The 16,663-nt window shown below is 38.3% G+C and overlaps 1 protein-coding gene across 1 annotated transcript; it reads left to right on the top strand.

The window, feature by feature from the left end:
* Window positions 1-7,850: 7,850 nt before the first annotated feature.
* On the top strand, window positions 7,851-9,527 carry LOC104111342 (phospholipase A1-IIgamma-like). Its single transcript, XM_033660031.2, has 2 exons — window positions 7,851-8,468; window positions 8,724-9,527. The coding sequence occupies exons 1-2, from the start codon at window positions 7,881-7,883 to the stop codon at window positions 9,342-9,344; spliced, it is 1,209 nt and encodes a 402-aa protein (XP_033515922.1). The 5' UTR covers window positions 7,851-7,880; the 3' UTR covers window positions 9,345-9,527.
* The last annotated feature ends 7,136 nt before the right edge of the window (window positions 9,528-16,663 follow it).

Raw genomic sequence — 16,663 nt, 5'->3', positions numbered from 1 at the left:
AATTGTGTTTGACTAGATTTGGGCCATTCGGAGTCGGATAATTGGAAGAAAAAAAGAGCATTCTTACGGACTAGTTGAGCTTGGTTAGAGGTAAGTATCTTGCCTAATCTTGTGTGGGGGATTTTTCCCTTAGGATTGAGTCTTCTATGTTGATTGTAGTCCATGCACGCGAGGTGATGGACTTATTTGTGAAAAGTTGGCCTTTTAGGATTCTTAGGTCCTTATATTCACTGAGTATGAAGTTGTTCTTGATATGATTAAGTTCCTATTTACTAGTTTTACCTCTACATGCTTTAATTAGAATTATCTGCTTTCAGGATTCACTCTTATTGCCTATTTGACTCTTATTTGACTTAACTGAAGATTTTACCTCCTCTATTGTCATGCTATCTTTTCATAACTGCTTATCTTTATTTGAAATTATTATTATATCATCTTATAATATGTTCAGTCTTAATTGAGGTTATGATTATCTTTTTGCTGCTTATCCTTAATTAAATTGTTGAAAACCCTTAGTATTTCCTCAACCTTAAAAGAAGTTTTAGATATCCTATATCTTAGTCGACTTGTTTTATTTGAAATTATTTGACTATTAGCTTCCCTGTTGTTGAAATGTATATTGTGGGATCGTTGATACACATTAGTTTCCCTTTGTTGAGCTGTTCCCTTCACGCCTAACATTCTTTATTGTGGTTATTCCTTGTGAATTGGTTCTACCGTTTCTTTGTGAATTAAAGTTCTTGAGTTGATTTACTTGTCGTACTTTGTATTATTGTCATTGTTGTTGTGGTACTTGTTGTGGTAATACACGAGGTTTCTGCCGTGCGTTTGTTATTATTGTGATTCACGAGGCTTCTGCCGTGCGGTTATTACTATGGGTTTGCACGAGATTTCTGCCGTGCTATTGTTACCATTGATATTTGCACATACGGCGTGACAAGGCGAGATATGTATATATATCTATGGGTTGCGCATGTGGCGAGACAAGGTGGGAACATTATTATGCGCGTGTGGAAAAATAGAGCGGGCATTTGTGTTACTATTGCACACGTGGCAAGACAAGGTGGGCTGTGTCAGGGATTGAATCTTGATGATTTATGGCTTGGGAAAATTCTTGTTGTTGATATTTGTGTAGTGGTATACGTACTTGTGTGAGCTTTATCTTGTGAAAGCTATGAGAAAATATTCTACGTGTTGTCCGTTCTTCTTCTTCCTTATGCTTACTTGCTGGTATGGACTATGTAAGGACACTTGCACAAGCATACACGTAGTTAAGCACTCTTATCGGATAAGAGGTGTTCTTGATATTGTTGAGCATAGATGTTCACCCTTGTTTACTTGCCTTCTATGTGAGATTGGCTCTATTGGCACGTGAGTCGTCAGTGTGGTTATGAGGTGTTATGAGGGCACAGGATGCCAAGTGTTAGGGTTCAGGTATTGAGACCCGTGAGTTGTGAATTATTCGAGGTTCAGTACCTTGTGGATTTGTGGACTAAGACTTGATGTAAAAGTGGTTGTAATTACTGAGTTATTACTTGTCCTTGCTGTACTCGTGATTCCGGATTTAGGTTGTGTTCCATTCACTTTGTCTGTGTCATTTTCATGATATTCCGTTGATACTTGTTATTTCCTTCCTTATTGCCATTACTGTATTGTGAGCCATATTGCATAGTCTTTATGTAGACATCATACTTCTGTTATTCATGTACTTATATCTGTTCAGTTTAGTAGACCAGTGGGTGTCTTGACTGTTCCTCGTCACTACTCCACCGAGGTTAATCTTGATACTTACTGGGCACCGCTGTGGTGTGCTCATGCTACTTTTCTACACATTTTTGTGCAAATCCAGGTACTTGTTCGTTAGCTAGCTGTGTGGACTGTTGCTGTGGAGACTCAAGGTAAACCTGCTGCTGCGTTCGCAGGCTTCGTAGTCACCTTCCAGTTTTTGTTTTGCACTGTTTATCCTCATTTTTGGACAGTTGTATTTAGAAGTTTTCTAGCAAACACTTTGTAGAGCTTATGACTTGTACTACCAGTTTTGAGAATTTTAAGAGATTCTATTTAAATAATGTTGTTGTTTTAATTATTGTTAGGCTTACCTAGTCCCTCAGACTAGGTTCCATCACGATACCCAACAGAGGGAAAATTGGGTCGTGACAAGCTGCCTCTTGTTGTGCTCAATTGCTGTGGATCAAGCAACAGTTGTAGGACTTTGGTGTGTTTTCTGATTGTGTACCATTACTGTGTGATAAGATCAGTGCTCTCAACATGGCAAAGAACCCAGTGCAACATAAGATAACAAAGCACATTGATGTGCGACATTATTTTCTCAAAGATAATGTTGAAAAAGGGCTTAACTGCATGAATTTTCATAGTACATAAGACCAAATTGCAGATATTTTTACCAAAGCACTAAGCAGAGAGCACTTTGAAAAGAATCAATTGGCACTGGGGTTGATAAAATCAAGTTGAGCACCTCGTCCCTCAATGATTGGCTATGAAAGAAATGAACATGTAAAACAGCTAAAGAGTGTTTTCTAGCAAAATCTAACTTATTTCCATACCGTTACAGGTAGACACACATGGCAATTACAGAGCAAACAAGAAGCTAGTGGTATTGCATTTTGGTAAAAGGACGAGGCTCACATTTACAAAACTTGTCTGGGAACCCGGTTCCCTTGACACAGGTTAGTAGTTCCTTTGTACACTCATACACAAATTTTTAACTGCAGAGAAAGTGCCACATCATTAAAATGTCAGTTTCTCTCTCCTCCATCTTTAGAATCCAAACGTCGTTCCCGTTACCAAATGACCCGCCTACCTTGCAAATTCATACCCATTTGTAACCGGTCCCTCACCCTCTTTAAATAAATCCAAACGATGTCTTTTTCATCACTGTTCACATCAAAAGCCAAAAATTCACTTTTTCTCTCAAAAACCAAAATACTCCTTTTCTTTAATTCTCACTGCAAATTCCCACCATGTCTGAGAATCTATAATCCTTAAACATTCCCAGCGTAGTCCCCCTATGTTTCCTCTCACGAAGAACTTGCGACAGAGTCTAAGTCCCTTATATCACCCACTCAAAACCCTACACCAGACGGCCAACCACATACTACTTCCTCTCCAAACCATTCGAGTTCTGGTTCTCATCAGAGTCGTAAGCCTCAGAACCCCAAAAGGTTCATTGCTGAGATGGTGAAGAATGGAAGAGGGAAAAATAGTAGATGGTGATGATAGTTAGGAAGTCTCCAGTCTGGCAGTTGAAGAGAGTGTTGAAGCCCCACAGACTATACTCCGTAGCAGTGACGGTTCAGTATCAACCATTCCGAGCTTCGATTTGAATGCTGCCAACTCCATAGGTAATATTCCTCTTGTGTCTTCTGAGTCTACTTTGGGGGTAAATGAACAAGAAGACATTGGGGATATGTTGTTAATCGCTACTGAGGGAAATTTGGTTGGTGATTGTGAGGATGTTGATGAGACTGTTGGGTCTCAGGGGGGAGGTAAAGGTCATTCGGAGGAGAGTAGATAACTGGTGCCTCTTGAAAGTCTAGCACCTGATAGTATTACTGGGGAAGCAAATAAGGGACTTGTTCCCTCATCCCAAGAGGAGCTCTCTGCTCCTACTTGGGATGAAACTTCTGCTTTACAAAAGAGCCCCAGGTCAGTACAGATCCTGCTCCCTCTCCTCATTTTGATGTTGAGCCATTAAACTTCGTCATCCCTGAGATGAGATCTCTATCTAAAGAGGAAAATAATGAGGATGACTATGATGATATGCCTGTAGCAAGCTTCATTGCTGCTCGTAGTGGAAAAAGAGTTCCCAGTGTGCCTACTCTTAAAAGACCCAGTACTAGGTTGCAAAAGAAGGAGGTCCTTGAAACTGCTCTGAAGCAAAACAAAGAAGCGAAGAAAAAGATGAGGTTGGTAAAAGGGGGGAAAGCTGGTGAATGAGGGAGAAGTGTCTCCAGCACTTGTTGTTGATATTGATGAAGAGGTGAATGAGGAACCTGGTTCCTTAATTCGTAAATCCTCTAAGAAACCTACAGTTCCAAGACCTAGGGAGAGTCATATGTGAAAATAATGGAAGTTAGCAATGTTGAGGAAGAAGAGTCTGGTGAGAAGGTGTCTGAAAAGTCTAGCGAGAAAGTGTGTGAGAAATTGTCTGAGAAATCTGCATAGAAGGGTAAAAGTGTGCGAAAATCTGTGAAAAGGAAGGCTAGTGTCAATGAGGAACTAAGTTCCTCCAAGAAGGCCAAGGTGGGTGTGGTCAAGGATGAAGGACAAGAAAACCTAAGAAATCAGAAGGTGTTGTAGGGCAGAACATTTGCTCCTGATATTCTTGACCTGATAGGGATACACCAACTGGTTGATATCTATGAATTTCAATAGTGGACACATTTGTTCACCAATGAGAGCCCTAAGGTGTATGATGTAGAGGTGCACAGTTTCTATGCAGACATGTTCACGGTGGAGGATGACAACATCTGCCTCAAGGTGAATGGTGTTGACTTTGTGATGGATGAGGCTGTGTTGGGAACAATTCTGGGAGTGCCTACTGGAGGAATATCATCCATTGAGGGGACTTGTTCTCCAAACTTCAAAAATGCCATTTAAAAGGATAATGCAGTATAGCAAGGGGAAGGGGTACACAAGAAGGCTCTTCGTCCAGTGTACCAATTGTTGTTCGAGATGGTGAACAAGATTTTGCTCTCTCACGTAGAAAGGCATTCCATTACGTAACGAGCAGACCTGTTCCTCATGGAAGCATTGGATGCCTACTCCACTATCAATCTGTCGGGTATCATGATTGAGCACATGAAGAAAGTGATAGGTTTAAGGATGGTAATCATGAGTTGCCCTACGGGTTATTACTCGCTAAGGTATTTAACTTCTTCAAAGTCCCTTTGGGAAAAGCTACAGTGGGTACCCGCAAGCAAACCTTCTCCAAGACCACCTTAGAAGAGTGTAAGTGCATTGATAAGAAAGGAGGGGTCGACAACAATTCCATTATCTCTCAACTGATTGAGGCTCAGAATGCTACAAATGAAGAGATAAGGAAGTTGAAGGCGCATAATGTTATTCTTGAGGGACAACTTAGTCAGGCTCAGGAGACACCTGGTTTCAGCAGTGCACAAGGCACAGAGGTTGTCTGTCTATCTAAAGAAAATGCAGATCTCAAGAAATATGTCGAGGACTTGAAGGAGCCATTTCTCAACGAGCAAATGTTTACAAATGCCATAATGGATATTCTCCTTCGAACTTTTGCCTCTTCATCCTTGCCTCCCCTTCCAGTGCTCCTTAAAATCGTCCCCTTCCCCGTGTCCAGTTCAAAGTTGTTTGTCCTCTGTTTTGGTCCTTTTGTTTTGATATGTTTAATGGCTGGTACTTTTTCTTTTGTTTCATTTTGTGGATCGTTATGTAATAATTGGTACTGCTAATTCTGCTCCCTTTTCAATTAATGAATATCCCATCCTTTTGCTATGCATGCTTTGCTCTTATGCTCAGTTCTTAGTCATATATATGTGCACACATGTGGCATGAGTTAACCATGCTAGACTTCTTTTTTGCTTATTAATTGTAACTACTCTTTTTATGATGCCAAAAGGAGGAAGATAAATTGAGAGGGGAATAGTTTCAGGGCGAATACATAACATACTATAGTACTTTGGTTCTTTGGTTCTTTGGTTCTCTATTCTCAGGGGGAACTTCTATTATAAGTTTGTCATCATTAAAAATGGGGAAATTGATAGGTTATATGCCCTGTTATGTTTTGATGATCTAACAAACTTAATGATGAGAACCAGATGGGGAACATATTACACATCCTAAAAGTGCTCAAGAACAACAAGTATCAAGTCAGACACAAGTTCCAACAATCTGAGTCAAAAAGATGACATAGGGAACAGATGGATATCAGTTCCCTTGCTGACTGTACCAGTAACCCGCTCACAGCTGTAAAGTTGGTGCAACTGTTCCTCTGCACATACGCAACAGTATGACCAATGCAGCAACCACCTTCTAGGGCATGCCTTGTACCAGATATTGCTTGCATCATCCAAGTGACATCACTTGGATATTATTAACATGAAGCAATGAATAGAACAATGCTTGCACATCCCAGAATTAAGAAAAATCTTCTCTCAAGTATGTTGCCATCTTGCAAGTGACTTCCAGGATTCAAGAACAAAGAACAACATAACGAAGGACTAGTTTCCAGCATTTTGTTATTATATGTCCCTAGTTATGTTGCACCTTTGTTAGGGTGATTTACTTGTAATTCCTACTTAGCTTAGCTAGAAGCAGTTGTGTAGGAAATCAATTATAAAACCATAAACCTTGTGTTTGTGTCTTGGCTAGAGTTAGTCGAGTTGTGAGCTTTGTAATAGAGTTATTACAAGTGAGTCTTGTAATAGAGTTATTACAAGTGAGTGAGGGATTAAGAGTTTAATTCCTAGGTTACAATAGGTTGTAATTTAAAGTTGCTCGTTTAGTGAAGTTAAAATCCTACGAGTGTAGGTCATGATTTTTACTCCCGTGAGCATGGAGTTTTTCACGTAAAACTCTGTTATGTCATTTACTTATCTCTTTGTGTGTGTTCTGTAGGAACTGATAGAGAACCTTGTTTTCTATACAGTTTGGTGGAACCTAAGTTTCTATCAATTGGTATTAGAGAGGGCTCTTTCTTTCAGGCTAACACCTAGAAAGGATCCTCATGGTTGCTCCACCAAACTTTGAAGAATGTCAATCTACCTACAGACCACCAAGATTCAATGGCCAATACTACGGATGGTGGAAGACAAGGATGCATGATTTTATCATGGCTGAAGATTCAGAGCTTTGGGACGTTATCTGCGATGGACCCTTCGTCCCTATGAAGACCACTGGCGAACTAGCAGTGACAGTTCCCAAAACAAGGAAGGAATACAACGACGCTGACCGCAAAGCTATAGAGAAGAACTTTCGAGCATACGTAATTTCAATTAAAAAGAATTAATTTCAATTATGAGTATAAGATTTCAATTATGAGTATAAGATGACCCCTCCTATCACCACCACAATTAAAAAGAATAGTCCCAATACGACTCATATCTCACACGAATTAATTTCAGTTATGGGTATAAGATTGTTTTTATAGATAAATAATGGAGAAGTACTTAACAATTTGCGAAAAATAATCAGCCCTTGTCCAGGTTGCCTCCGGTTCCTAATCTATAGTTGCAAAATATTGACAACAAATAATAAATCCAAGAGAAAATTCACCTTGAAGCATTGCTACTCTTGCAATGTATTTCTATCTTCATTATTTGGATAATACACATTTAATGATGATTGTAATTTTAGCATACAAGATGATGCTAGTAGTTTACAAGTAAAAATAAGTCATGATTATAAAAGTCTAATTTAAAGTCAGATCCATGTGAGAACACGAGATAAGAAATTTTGGCTCTGCATGTGAGAAACAGTAAGAATCCCCATGCTTATCCAACGCATCCGAGATTATTTTGTCGCTTTTCGGTGGCACCCTTTAATATATGGAGTATCAATTTTTGTAAAAAAACATTTATAAAATTATAAAATTCATTCAAATGTCCGAGTGCCGGGGTAGAACAAAGGGTACGGTGGTAGTTAGAAGGTATGGAGATGATTACAATTAATAATTAGCACTACTGCTTGGTCATTTCAATTATTGGGCATTGAGATTGTGAATTATTAACAAGGAAGAATTACGAACATGTTTCATGCACGTGAAACCCTATAGACAAATGAATTAGCTTCACTATATAAGTTCGAGCTTGATGGCCAAAATGATAAGCTCATACCAAGAAAAAACAAAGAGAGTAAAAGGTATATATAAAAGAAAAAAAGATCAATATATGGCTAGCATGGCTGAGAAATGGGAGCATCTTAGTGGCAAAAACAATTGGGAAGGGCTTTTAAACCCATTGGATGTTGATCTTCGTAAATACATCATTCAATATGGAGAATTAGCTCATGTAACTTATGACACCTTCATCGATGAGAAAGCATCCAAATATGCAGGAGCTAGCAGATACTCGATGGAAAATCTTTTTACTAGAGCTGGACTTGACCCACTCAATTATAAAGTAACCAAATACTTTTATGCAACTTCATCCATTCCACTTCCTAGTGCTTTCCTTGTTAAATCATTGTCAAGGGAAGCATGGAGTAAGGAATCAAACTTTATGGGGTATATTGCTGTGGCTACTGATGAGGGTAAAGTTGCACTGGGAAGGAGGGATATTGTAATTGCTTGGCGAGGAACAATTCAGACACTGGAGTGGGTTAATGACCTTGAATTTTTACTTATTCCAGGACCAAAAGTATTTGGTGATGGGGGTTTACTTCCTTTGTTCAAGCCATTGGTGCATCATGGCTTCTATAATATTTATACATCAGAAGATCCACGTTCAAAGTTTAATCAGGCTAGTGCCAGAGACCAGGTGCATATTAATCTCTTACTTCTTGATACTTTCATGTTTTTATTCTTTCTGGAATTATTATTTTTTACTTCTGATTGTTGAAGCGAGTGAATATTTCATCTAAAGTTTAAGCTGTAGAGCACACGATTAATTACTTAATTATATTGCGTTTCAACTCTAATAGTGACAATTTAAATGATAAAATTTTAATTTTCATAGTGACTGATATTAACAAATTAAGAATCTAGGTCTACATTCTGATGTTCTTGTTTTCAGGTTCTTGAAGAAGTGAAAAGATTGGTTGAGGAATACAAAAATGAAGAGGTTAGCATAACAGTTGCTGGCCATAGCTTAGGTGCATCACTTGCAACCCTAAATGCAGTTGACATAGCTTTCAATGGTATTAACAAAACGAGCAGTGGCAAGGAGTTTCCAGTGACAGCTTTTGTATTCGCAAGTCCTAAAGTTGGGGATCTCAATTTTCAAAAGACCTTTTCCAAACTGAAAAATCTTCATATCCTAAGAATTCATAACCTATTAGACATTGTTCCGAAATACCCACCCGTCGGGTATATAGACGTTGGGGAGGAAATAATAATTGACACCACAAAATCCCCGTATTTGAAGCTTAATCCAGGAGACCCGCACACAAGGCATAATTTGGAGGGTTACTTGCATGGAATTGATGGAACTCAAGGAATAGGAATTTTAGCAGGTTTTAAACTAGAGGTGAATCGTGATCTCGCACTTGTCAACAGGATATGGGACATGCTAAAAGATGAATACTGTATACCTGCCGCTTGGTGGACTGAGAAGCACAAAGGAATGGTTCAACAAGAAGATGGAACTTGGCTTCTTTTGGATCGCGAGGACTATGACTTAGTCAGAGAGATATGATTTTATATGTGTGGCTTTAGTCTATTTATTTTCATGTAATGTTTGAATAAAGGGGTTTTTCGCACATCATCTACCATATAGTATTATGGTTCCTCTTATCACAGAGGATAATGGAAATGAGTGTTGCGGAAGCTTATTGTCAATCTGTTTGTAAAATTTGTCTACTTGTCTTAAATTTCGTGTAGTTATATTTTTAATTATTAAGAGAAATAAATAATGACTCTTAATGTACTCATGCACAATACGATAAAACAATAATAACAACAACCTAGTATAATTTCATTAGTGGGGTCTAGGAAGGATAGTCACTAGAGCAACTCACTCATAAAACAAGAACCATAGTATTAAATATTTTTGCAAATACAGCTTATATGTCAAGGGAGAAGTTACTGAAGTTTCAGACTCCTTAATTCTATTGACTATCATTAAAAAAAGTCATTCAAATCTACTCACATTTCAGATACATTCCATTCCGATCCACATGCTTGATTATTTCAAATATAAATATGGATAATGCCACCGTAATATCAATCAACGGTCGAAGTTGGAGTACATGTTTATAAAATGTAGCGTCCTATGGTGGGTTAAGAAGCCCCAGTCCATAAATTAAAATAAATTAAGATCCAAGAATTTAAGTTCCACTTCTAGTACTGGCCTGCCCTAAGAAATAAACTGAATCACACGCATATTTACATGTATGTTTGGATTTATAGATACGGATACTAAGAATGTAAAATTCTTTTCCTAATCTTTTTTTCGGCTGATCAACGTGTCTACTTTTCATAAGAGCAGTCAATAGTGAAATGACCTCTGTTAAAATAGTTAAAATATTACCACATGTTATTCAAGAAAGTTAAAATAGTTATGGATCTCTCTTAAACTATTAAGCTAATAATTACTGCTGTAAATTATCATGGTAAAAGCTTAATAGATTTAATACTGACTCTGAAATTGTATAAAGTACTACCATAATTTAGGATAAAAGGAAGCACAAAGTATAGCTTATAGATGGACATGAGAGTTTCTTTAGCTTAAAGGCCATTAAACCAATAAAGTTATGATGATAACAGAAAAGTACAACATGCTGATGAAATGTACTACATGAGTATAAACTTACAAGTCATTAGTTTTAAATAGTTAATGCAAATGTGTATAATTAATACATGAGTATAAACTTACAAGTCATTAGTTTTAAATAGTTAATGCAAGTGTGTATAATTAATGAATGACAGAGGTGATCCATATGGTACGTTGCACACAACTATTCGATATTCATTTTTATTAATTGTCATAATTTTTTAAGATCCAATGAATGTGGTGATGTTTCTATTGAAAGACATCTTCATGGTTTGATATTCGGCTTAAAGTATTCATATTTTTATGTATATTACCTCGCATTATGCTCATGTCTCGTAGATTTCGAATTATAATATAATGATTTGTGCTAATTTGTAATATTTCTATGTATAGGAATCATTTTGATGTAATTTGTGATGAAAGTGTGCGAATTGAAGCGAAAATAGGAAGAAAAGGCAAAAGTGCACATTTGAGCGCCACAGGTAGCGTGGGGCACTACATGTGGCCCAGTTTCCACAAGTGCATAATTTTCAGTGCCAGGGCTAGCGCCCCATGCTACCCTGGGCACTGGTAACGGGGACTTGTTATATTTTGCCCGGGACTTGATTATTTCGGCCCTGCACACCCCCAACTTGTACAAAAGGGGCCCTAAACCTATTTTGGAGTGAGGAGGACGTTTGAGAGAGGAAAATACAAGCATAGAGACGCCGTGAAGGCCAGAATTCACCAAATTCCATCTTTTTCTACCAAATTTAGTAATTTTTATGTTTCTTTGTATGATTTGTTGTTTTGTTACCATGTCTATGTGGAGCTAAACTTTACATTCTAGGGTTGTGGTTCTTTCATGACTATTGTTATTCGGATATTGATTTCGCTTTATTGATTTATCATATTGGTTTATTTATTCAATCATGTGCTTAATTATTTGATTTGTTGATCACCAATTAAATACTATCTACGAATCTAGAATTGAACTCGAAAGTGGGAATTCTAGATTGCATATAGGATTGAGTAGAGCAAGTTCTTGAAACAGGGCATCAGGGAATGGATTCGCGGTTAGGATAAACATATACCTAATTGCCTTGCTTGGTTGATGTAAAGGAATTATAAATGCATTCTCGTTAGTTCTAATTCCATAGGCATATAGGCGTTAGGTTAGCTTGAATAGGTGAGTAAGAAGTCGATAGATTCTTGTGAGCGATATTAACCCTGTCAACCAATAAGCTAGATAAATTAGTTAGTCAATTTAATTGAAGAATACAATAGGAATGTTAGTGTCACGACCCCAAATTCCCTCTGTAGGATGTCGTGATGACACCTAGTCTCTAAGACTAGGTAAGCCTATCAATGCAGAATAACAATAGAAATCCAAAATAAATAAATCTGCAAATTCACATAATTACAACTTCTAAAATCCGGTAAAAATAAGTCACAAATTTCTAAGAATTTATCTTCAATATCTCTATATATCAGAGTTTAAATAAAATAAGGAAGCAACATAATAAGGATAGAAGGGGACTCGGAAGTCTGCGGACGTTGGCAAATATACCTTGAGGTCTCCTCGTATGGCTAATTCAGTGATGCCTGGTCTGATAAGATGTACCTGGTTCTGCACAAAAATATATGCATAAGCATAGTATGAGTACACCATAACGGTACCCAGTAAGTGCCAAGCCTAACTTCGGTAGAGTAGTGATAAGGTCAGGTCAGGCCCTACTGGAATAATAAAAGACAGGGAGAAAAGTTTAACAATATAATAACAATAATGACAATGAGGATAAATCAAGTAAGTAGTATGTCACAATTTAACTATACAGAATAAGGGAAATTAACACCTCGCGGAAGGAAACAAAAATTTACAACTTTAAGGAAAACACCAAAAATGACCAAAGGCAATGCAGCCATAAAGAAATATCAACAAGGGCACTCCCGAAGTACCGCCTCGTAGTCCCAAACCATAAATAAATTTATAATATCTCATTTTCTTATATCACCGCGGAGTCTTCACATTAAATTTTAAAGAAAATATTTTTTTTCCGAAATAGCATCCCGCGTTTTAGCCACCCTTATCACACCGCATGACTTCTAGTAGTTCCCCTACTAGCCACACGTATCAAGCCACCCTTATCTCACCGCTTGCGTTTCAACACCCAGACCTTATACCACCGCATGCATATCAATATTACAATATATCACAATTTGTACCTCAAGTGCCCAAATATTTCAACTTACCAAAATAAATCAACAACAATATTTTTCCACAAAAAAGAGCTCACGACTCATGCCAAAATAAATCAACAACAATAATATTTTTCCACAATAAGGAGCACACGGCTCATGCCAAAATAAATCAACAACAACAATATTTTTTCACAATAAAGAGCTCACGGCTCAATCACAATGAGTAGAAATAATCTTACAAAATATTCAGCAAAAATAATATTTCACAAATTTAACACCTTATCTAAATATCAAAATTTTAAATGTAAAATACTTCATTTTTAATAATATTTAAATTTTAGAAAATTTATCCTTCAAATAATGCACAGAACAAAAGAAACAGAATTTCAACTAAACAGGTAACACACTTAGCAAGAACAAGTCAGGCAAATTTAAAATACGAAAATATATTAAGGATGATAAATATAACAGAATAAAATAATTTAATCAATATGCAACAGTGCTCTACACAATTTAAAGATATAATCTTCCATATTTAGCCTGTGTAGACACTCGTCACCTCGTGTACACAACTTTCAACACGTCAACCTTTTCATATCAATACCAATCCTAAGGGAATTTCCCCCACACAAGGTTAGACAAGTCACTTACCTCTAACCACGCTCAATCAGTCAAGTAGTATGCCTTTTCCTCGATTTTCCGACTCCGACCGGCTTGAATCTAATCATAATTAATTTGATTTAATCAATACAAATTATAGGAATAAATTCCATGAGAAAATATAAATTTTCTAACAAAAATCCAAATTTTAACCTAAAAATCGCCCGTGGGGCCCATGTCTCGGAATCCGACGAAACTTACAAAATCCGATAACCCATTCAATTACGAGTCCAACCATACTAGTTTCACTCAAATCCGACTCCGAATCGATATCGAAATCTCAAAAATGCGTTTTATGATATTTCTACAATTTTCTCCAAATTTCCATCTCAAAACACTAATTAAATGATGAAAACAATGATATATTCGTGTATATTGACTAAATCCGAGTTGGAATCACTTACCCCAATATTTTTCCTTGAAAATCTCTCAAAAATCGCCTCTCCCCAAGCTCCAAATTGTCAAAAATGGAAAATGGGATGAAACCCCCGTTTTATAACTTAAAGTATCTGTCCAGGCGCTGCCCTCGATTTCCTGACCTCGATTTCCTGACCTCAATTTCCTGCCCTCGATTTCCTACCCTTGATTTCCGACCATCGATTTTCTACCCTCGATTTCCTGACCTCGATTTTCTGACGTTGATTTCCTGACCTCGATTTTCGACCCTCGATTTCCTGATCTCGATTTTGACCTCGATTTTTGACAGATGAAGGAAACAAGATTAGCCAAAAACCAGCAAACTCAACTTCAGCAGTCTCCCAACTTCAATTCTTGATCCGTTAACCATCTGAAACTCACCCGAGCCCTCGGGACCTCAACCAAATACACCAACAAGTCCTAAAACATCATACAAACTTAGTTGAAATCTCAAATCACGTAAAACAATGCTAAAACCACGAATCATACCCCAACTCAAGCTTAAGGAACTTAAGAATTTTCAAGTTCTATATTCGATGTCGAAACCTATCAAATCAAGTCTGATTGACCTCAAATTTTGCACACAAGCCATAAATGACATAACGGATCTATGAAAATTTTCAGAACTGGATTCCGACTCCAATATCAAAAAGTCAACTCCCCGGTCAAAATTCCCAAAAATTCAACTTTCGTCATTTCAAGCCAAATTTCACTACGGACTTCAAAACAAAAATTTTGCACACGCTCCTAAGCCCAAAATCACCATACGGCGTTATTGGAATCATCAAAACTCCATTCCGGGGTCGTTTACATATAAGTCGACATCCAGTCATTATTTGAACTTAAGCTTTAAACCTTGGAACTAAGTGTTCCAATTTATTCCAAAACCTCACCAGACCCGAACCAATTACCCCGGCAAGTCACACAACAAAGGTAAAGCACAAATTGAGCAGTAAATGGGAGAACGGGGTTGTACAACTCAAAACGACCAAACGGGTCGTTACATTCTCCCCCTCTTAAACAAACGTTCGTCCTCGAACGGGTTTAGAATTATACCTGGAATCTCAAATAGGTGTGCCAAGTAGCTTCTCCGTCTGGCTGCCCTCTCCACTGCACTTTCACTGAAGCTATGTTTTCTGATCTTAGCTTTCTAACCTGTTTGTCCAAAATGGCCACTGGCTCTTCAGCATAAGATAGATCCTTATCCAACTGGACTGAGCTGAAGTCTAACATATGAGATGGATCGTTGTAATACTTTCAGAGCATGAAAACATGGAACACTGGATGAACTGCAGAGATATTAGGTGGTAGTGCAAGTCTATAAGCCACCTCTCCAATTCTTTCAAGAATCTCAAATGGCCCAATATACCTAGGGCTCAATTTGCACTTCTTCCCAAATCTCATAACACCCTTCATGGGCGAAACCCGGAGCAAGACCCGCTCATTAACGATATATGCAACATCACGAACCTTCTGATCCGCATAACTCTTTTATCTAGATTGGGCTGTACGAAGTCGATCCTAAATTAATTTAACCTTTTCCAAAGCATCTTAAACCAAGTCCGTACCCAATAGTCTAGCTTTGCCAGGCTCGAACCAAACCACTGGAGAATGGCACTGCCTACCATACAAGGCCTCATACGGAGCCATCTGAATGCTCGACTGGTAGCTGTTATTGTAAGCAAACTCCGTAAGTGGTAAGAACTGATCCCAAGAACCCCCAAAATCTATCACACAAGCATGAAACATATCCTCCAGTATCTGAATAGTGCGCTCGGACTGCCCGTCCGTCTGAGGGTTAAATGTTGTACTCAACTCTACCCGAGTACCCAACTCTCGTTGTACGGCTCTGCAAAATTGTGATGTAAACTACGTACCCCGGTCAGAGATGATAGATACTAGTACGCCATGAAGCCTAACAATCTCACGAATGTAAACCTGAGCCAGCTGCTCCGAAGAGTAAGTAGTAACCACAAGAATGAAATGAGCTGACTTGGTCCATCTATTCCCAATCATCCAAACTACATCGAACTTCCTCTAAGTCCGTGGGAGCCCAACAACAAAATCCATAGTGATCCGCTTCAATTTTCACTCCGGAATCTGTAACTTCTGGAGCAATCCACCCGGTCACTAATGCTCATATTTCACCTGCTTACAATTTAGGCACCGAGCTATATATTCCACAATATCTTTCTTCATCCGCCTCCACCAATAGTGTTGTCTCAAGTCTTGATACATCTTCGCGACACCTGGATGTATGGAGTTCCGCGAACTGTGAGCCTCTTGGAGAATCAACTCATGCAAACCATCTACATTAGGCACACATAACCTGCCCTGTATCCGTAATATACCGTCATCTCTAATAGTGACTTCTTTGGCATCACCGTGCTGAACAGTGTCCTTACGGACAAGCAGATGGGGGTTATCATACTGACGCTCCCTGATACGATCATACAGAGAAGACTGAGAAATCACACAAGCCAAAACTTAGCTCAGCTCGGAAACTTCCAATCTAACAATCTGGTTGGCCAAGGCCTGAACATGCAAGGCTAAAGGTCTCTCTGCTACCGGTAGATATGCAAAGCTGCCCAAACTCTCCGCCTTACTACTCAAGGAATCAGCCACTACATTGTCCTTTCCGGGATGATAGAGAATGGTGATATCATAATCCTTAAGCAACTCCAACCACCTCCGCTGCCACAAATTAAGATCTCTCTGTTTAAACAGATGTTGTAGACTTCGGTGATCAGTATAAATCTCACAATGGACATCGTACAAATAATGTCGCCACATCTTCAAGGCATGAACAATTGGTTCTAACTCAAGGTCGTGGACCGGATAATTCTTCTCATGTACCTTTAACAGTCTGGACGCATAGGCAATCACCCTACCGTCTTGCATCAATACTGCGCCGAGACCAATACGCGATGCATCACAATATACAGTATAAGACCCTAAACCTGTAGGCAATACCAATACTGGGG

This window comes from Nicotiana tomentosiformis, chromosome 2 (genome assembly GCF_000390325.3).
Source record: "Nicotiana tomentosiformis chromosome 2, ASM39032v3, whole genome shotgun sequence".
NCBI classification, from domain to species: domain Eukaryota; kingdom Viridiplantae; phylum Streptophyta; class Magnoliopsida; order Solanales; family Solanaceae; genus Nicotiana; species Nicotiana tomentosiformis.
Note: the sequence above shows the minus strand (reverse complement) of the source record. Positions and strands in the feature narration are given on the sequence as shown.

Bases quoted from the DNA above. Each gene is read 5' to 3' on its own strand.
- LOC104111342 (XM_033660031.2), top strand. From the start codon at position 7,881: ATGGCTAGCATGGCTGAGAAATGGGAGCATCTTAGTGGCAAAAACAAT. The intron at 8,469-8,723 runs GTGCATATTAAT...TCTTGTTTTCAG, and splicing joins AGGCTAGTGCCAGAGACCAG to GTTCTTGAAGAAGTGAAAAG.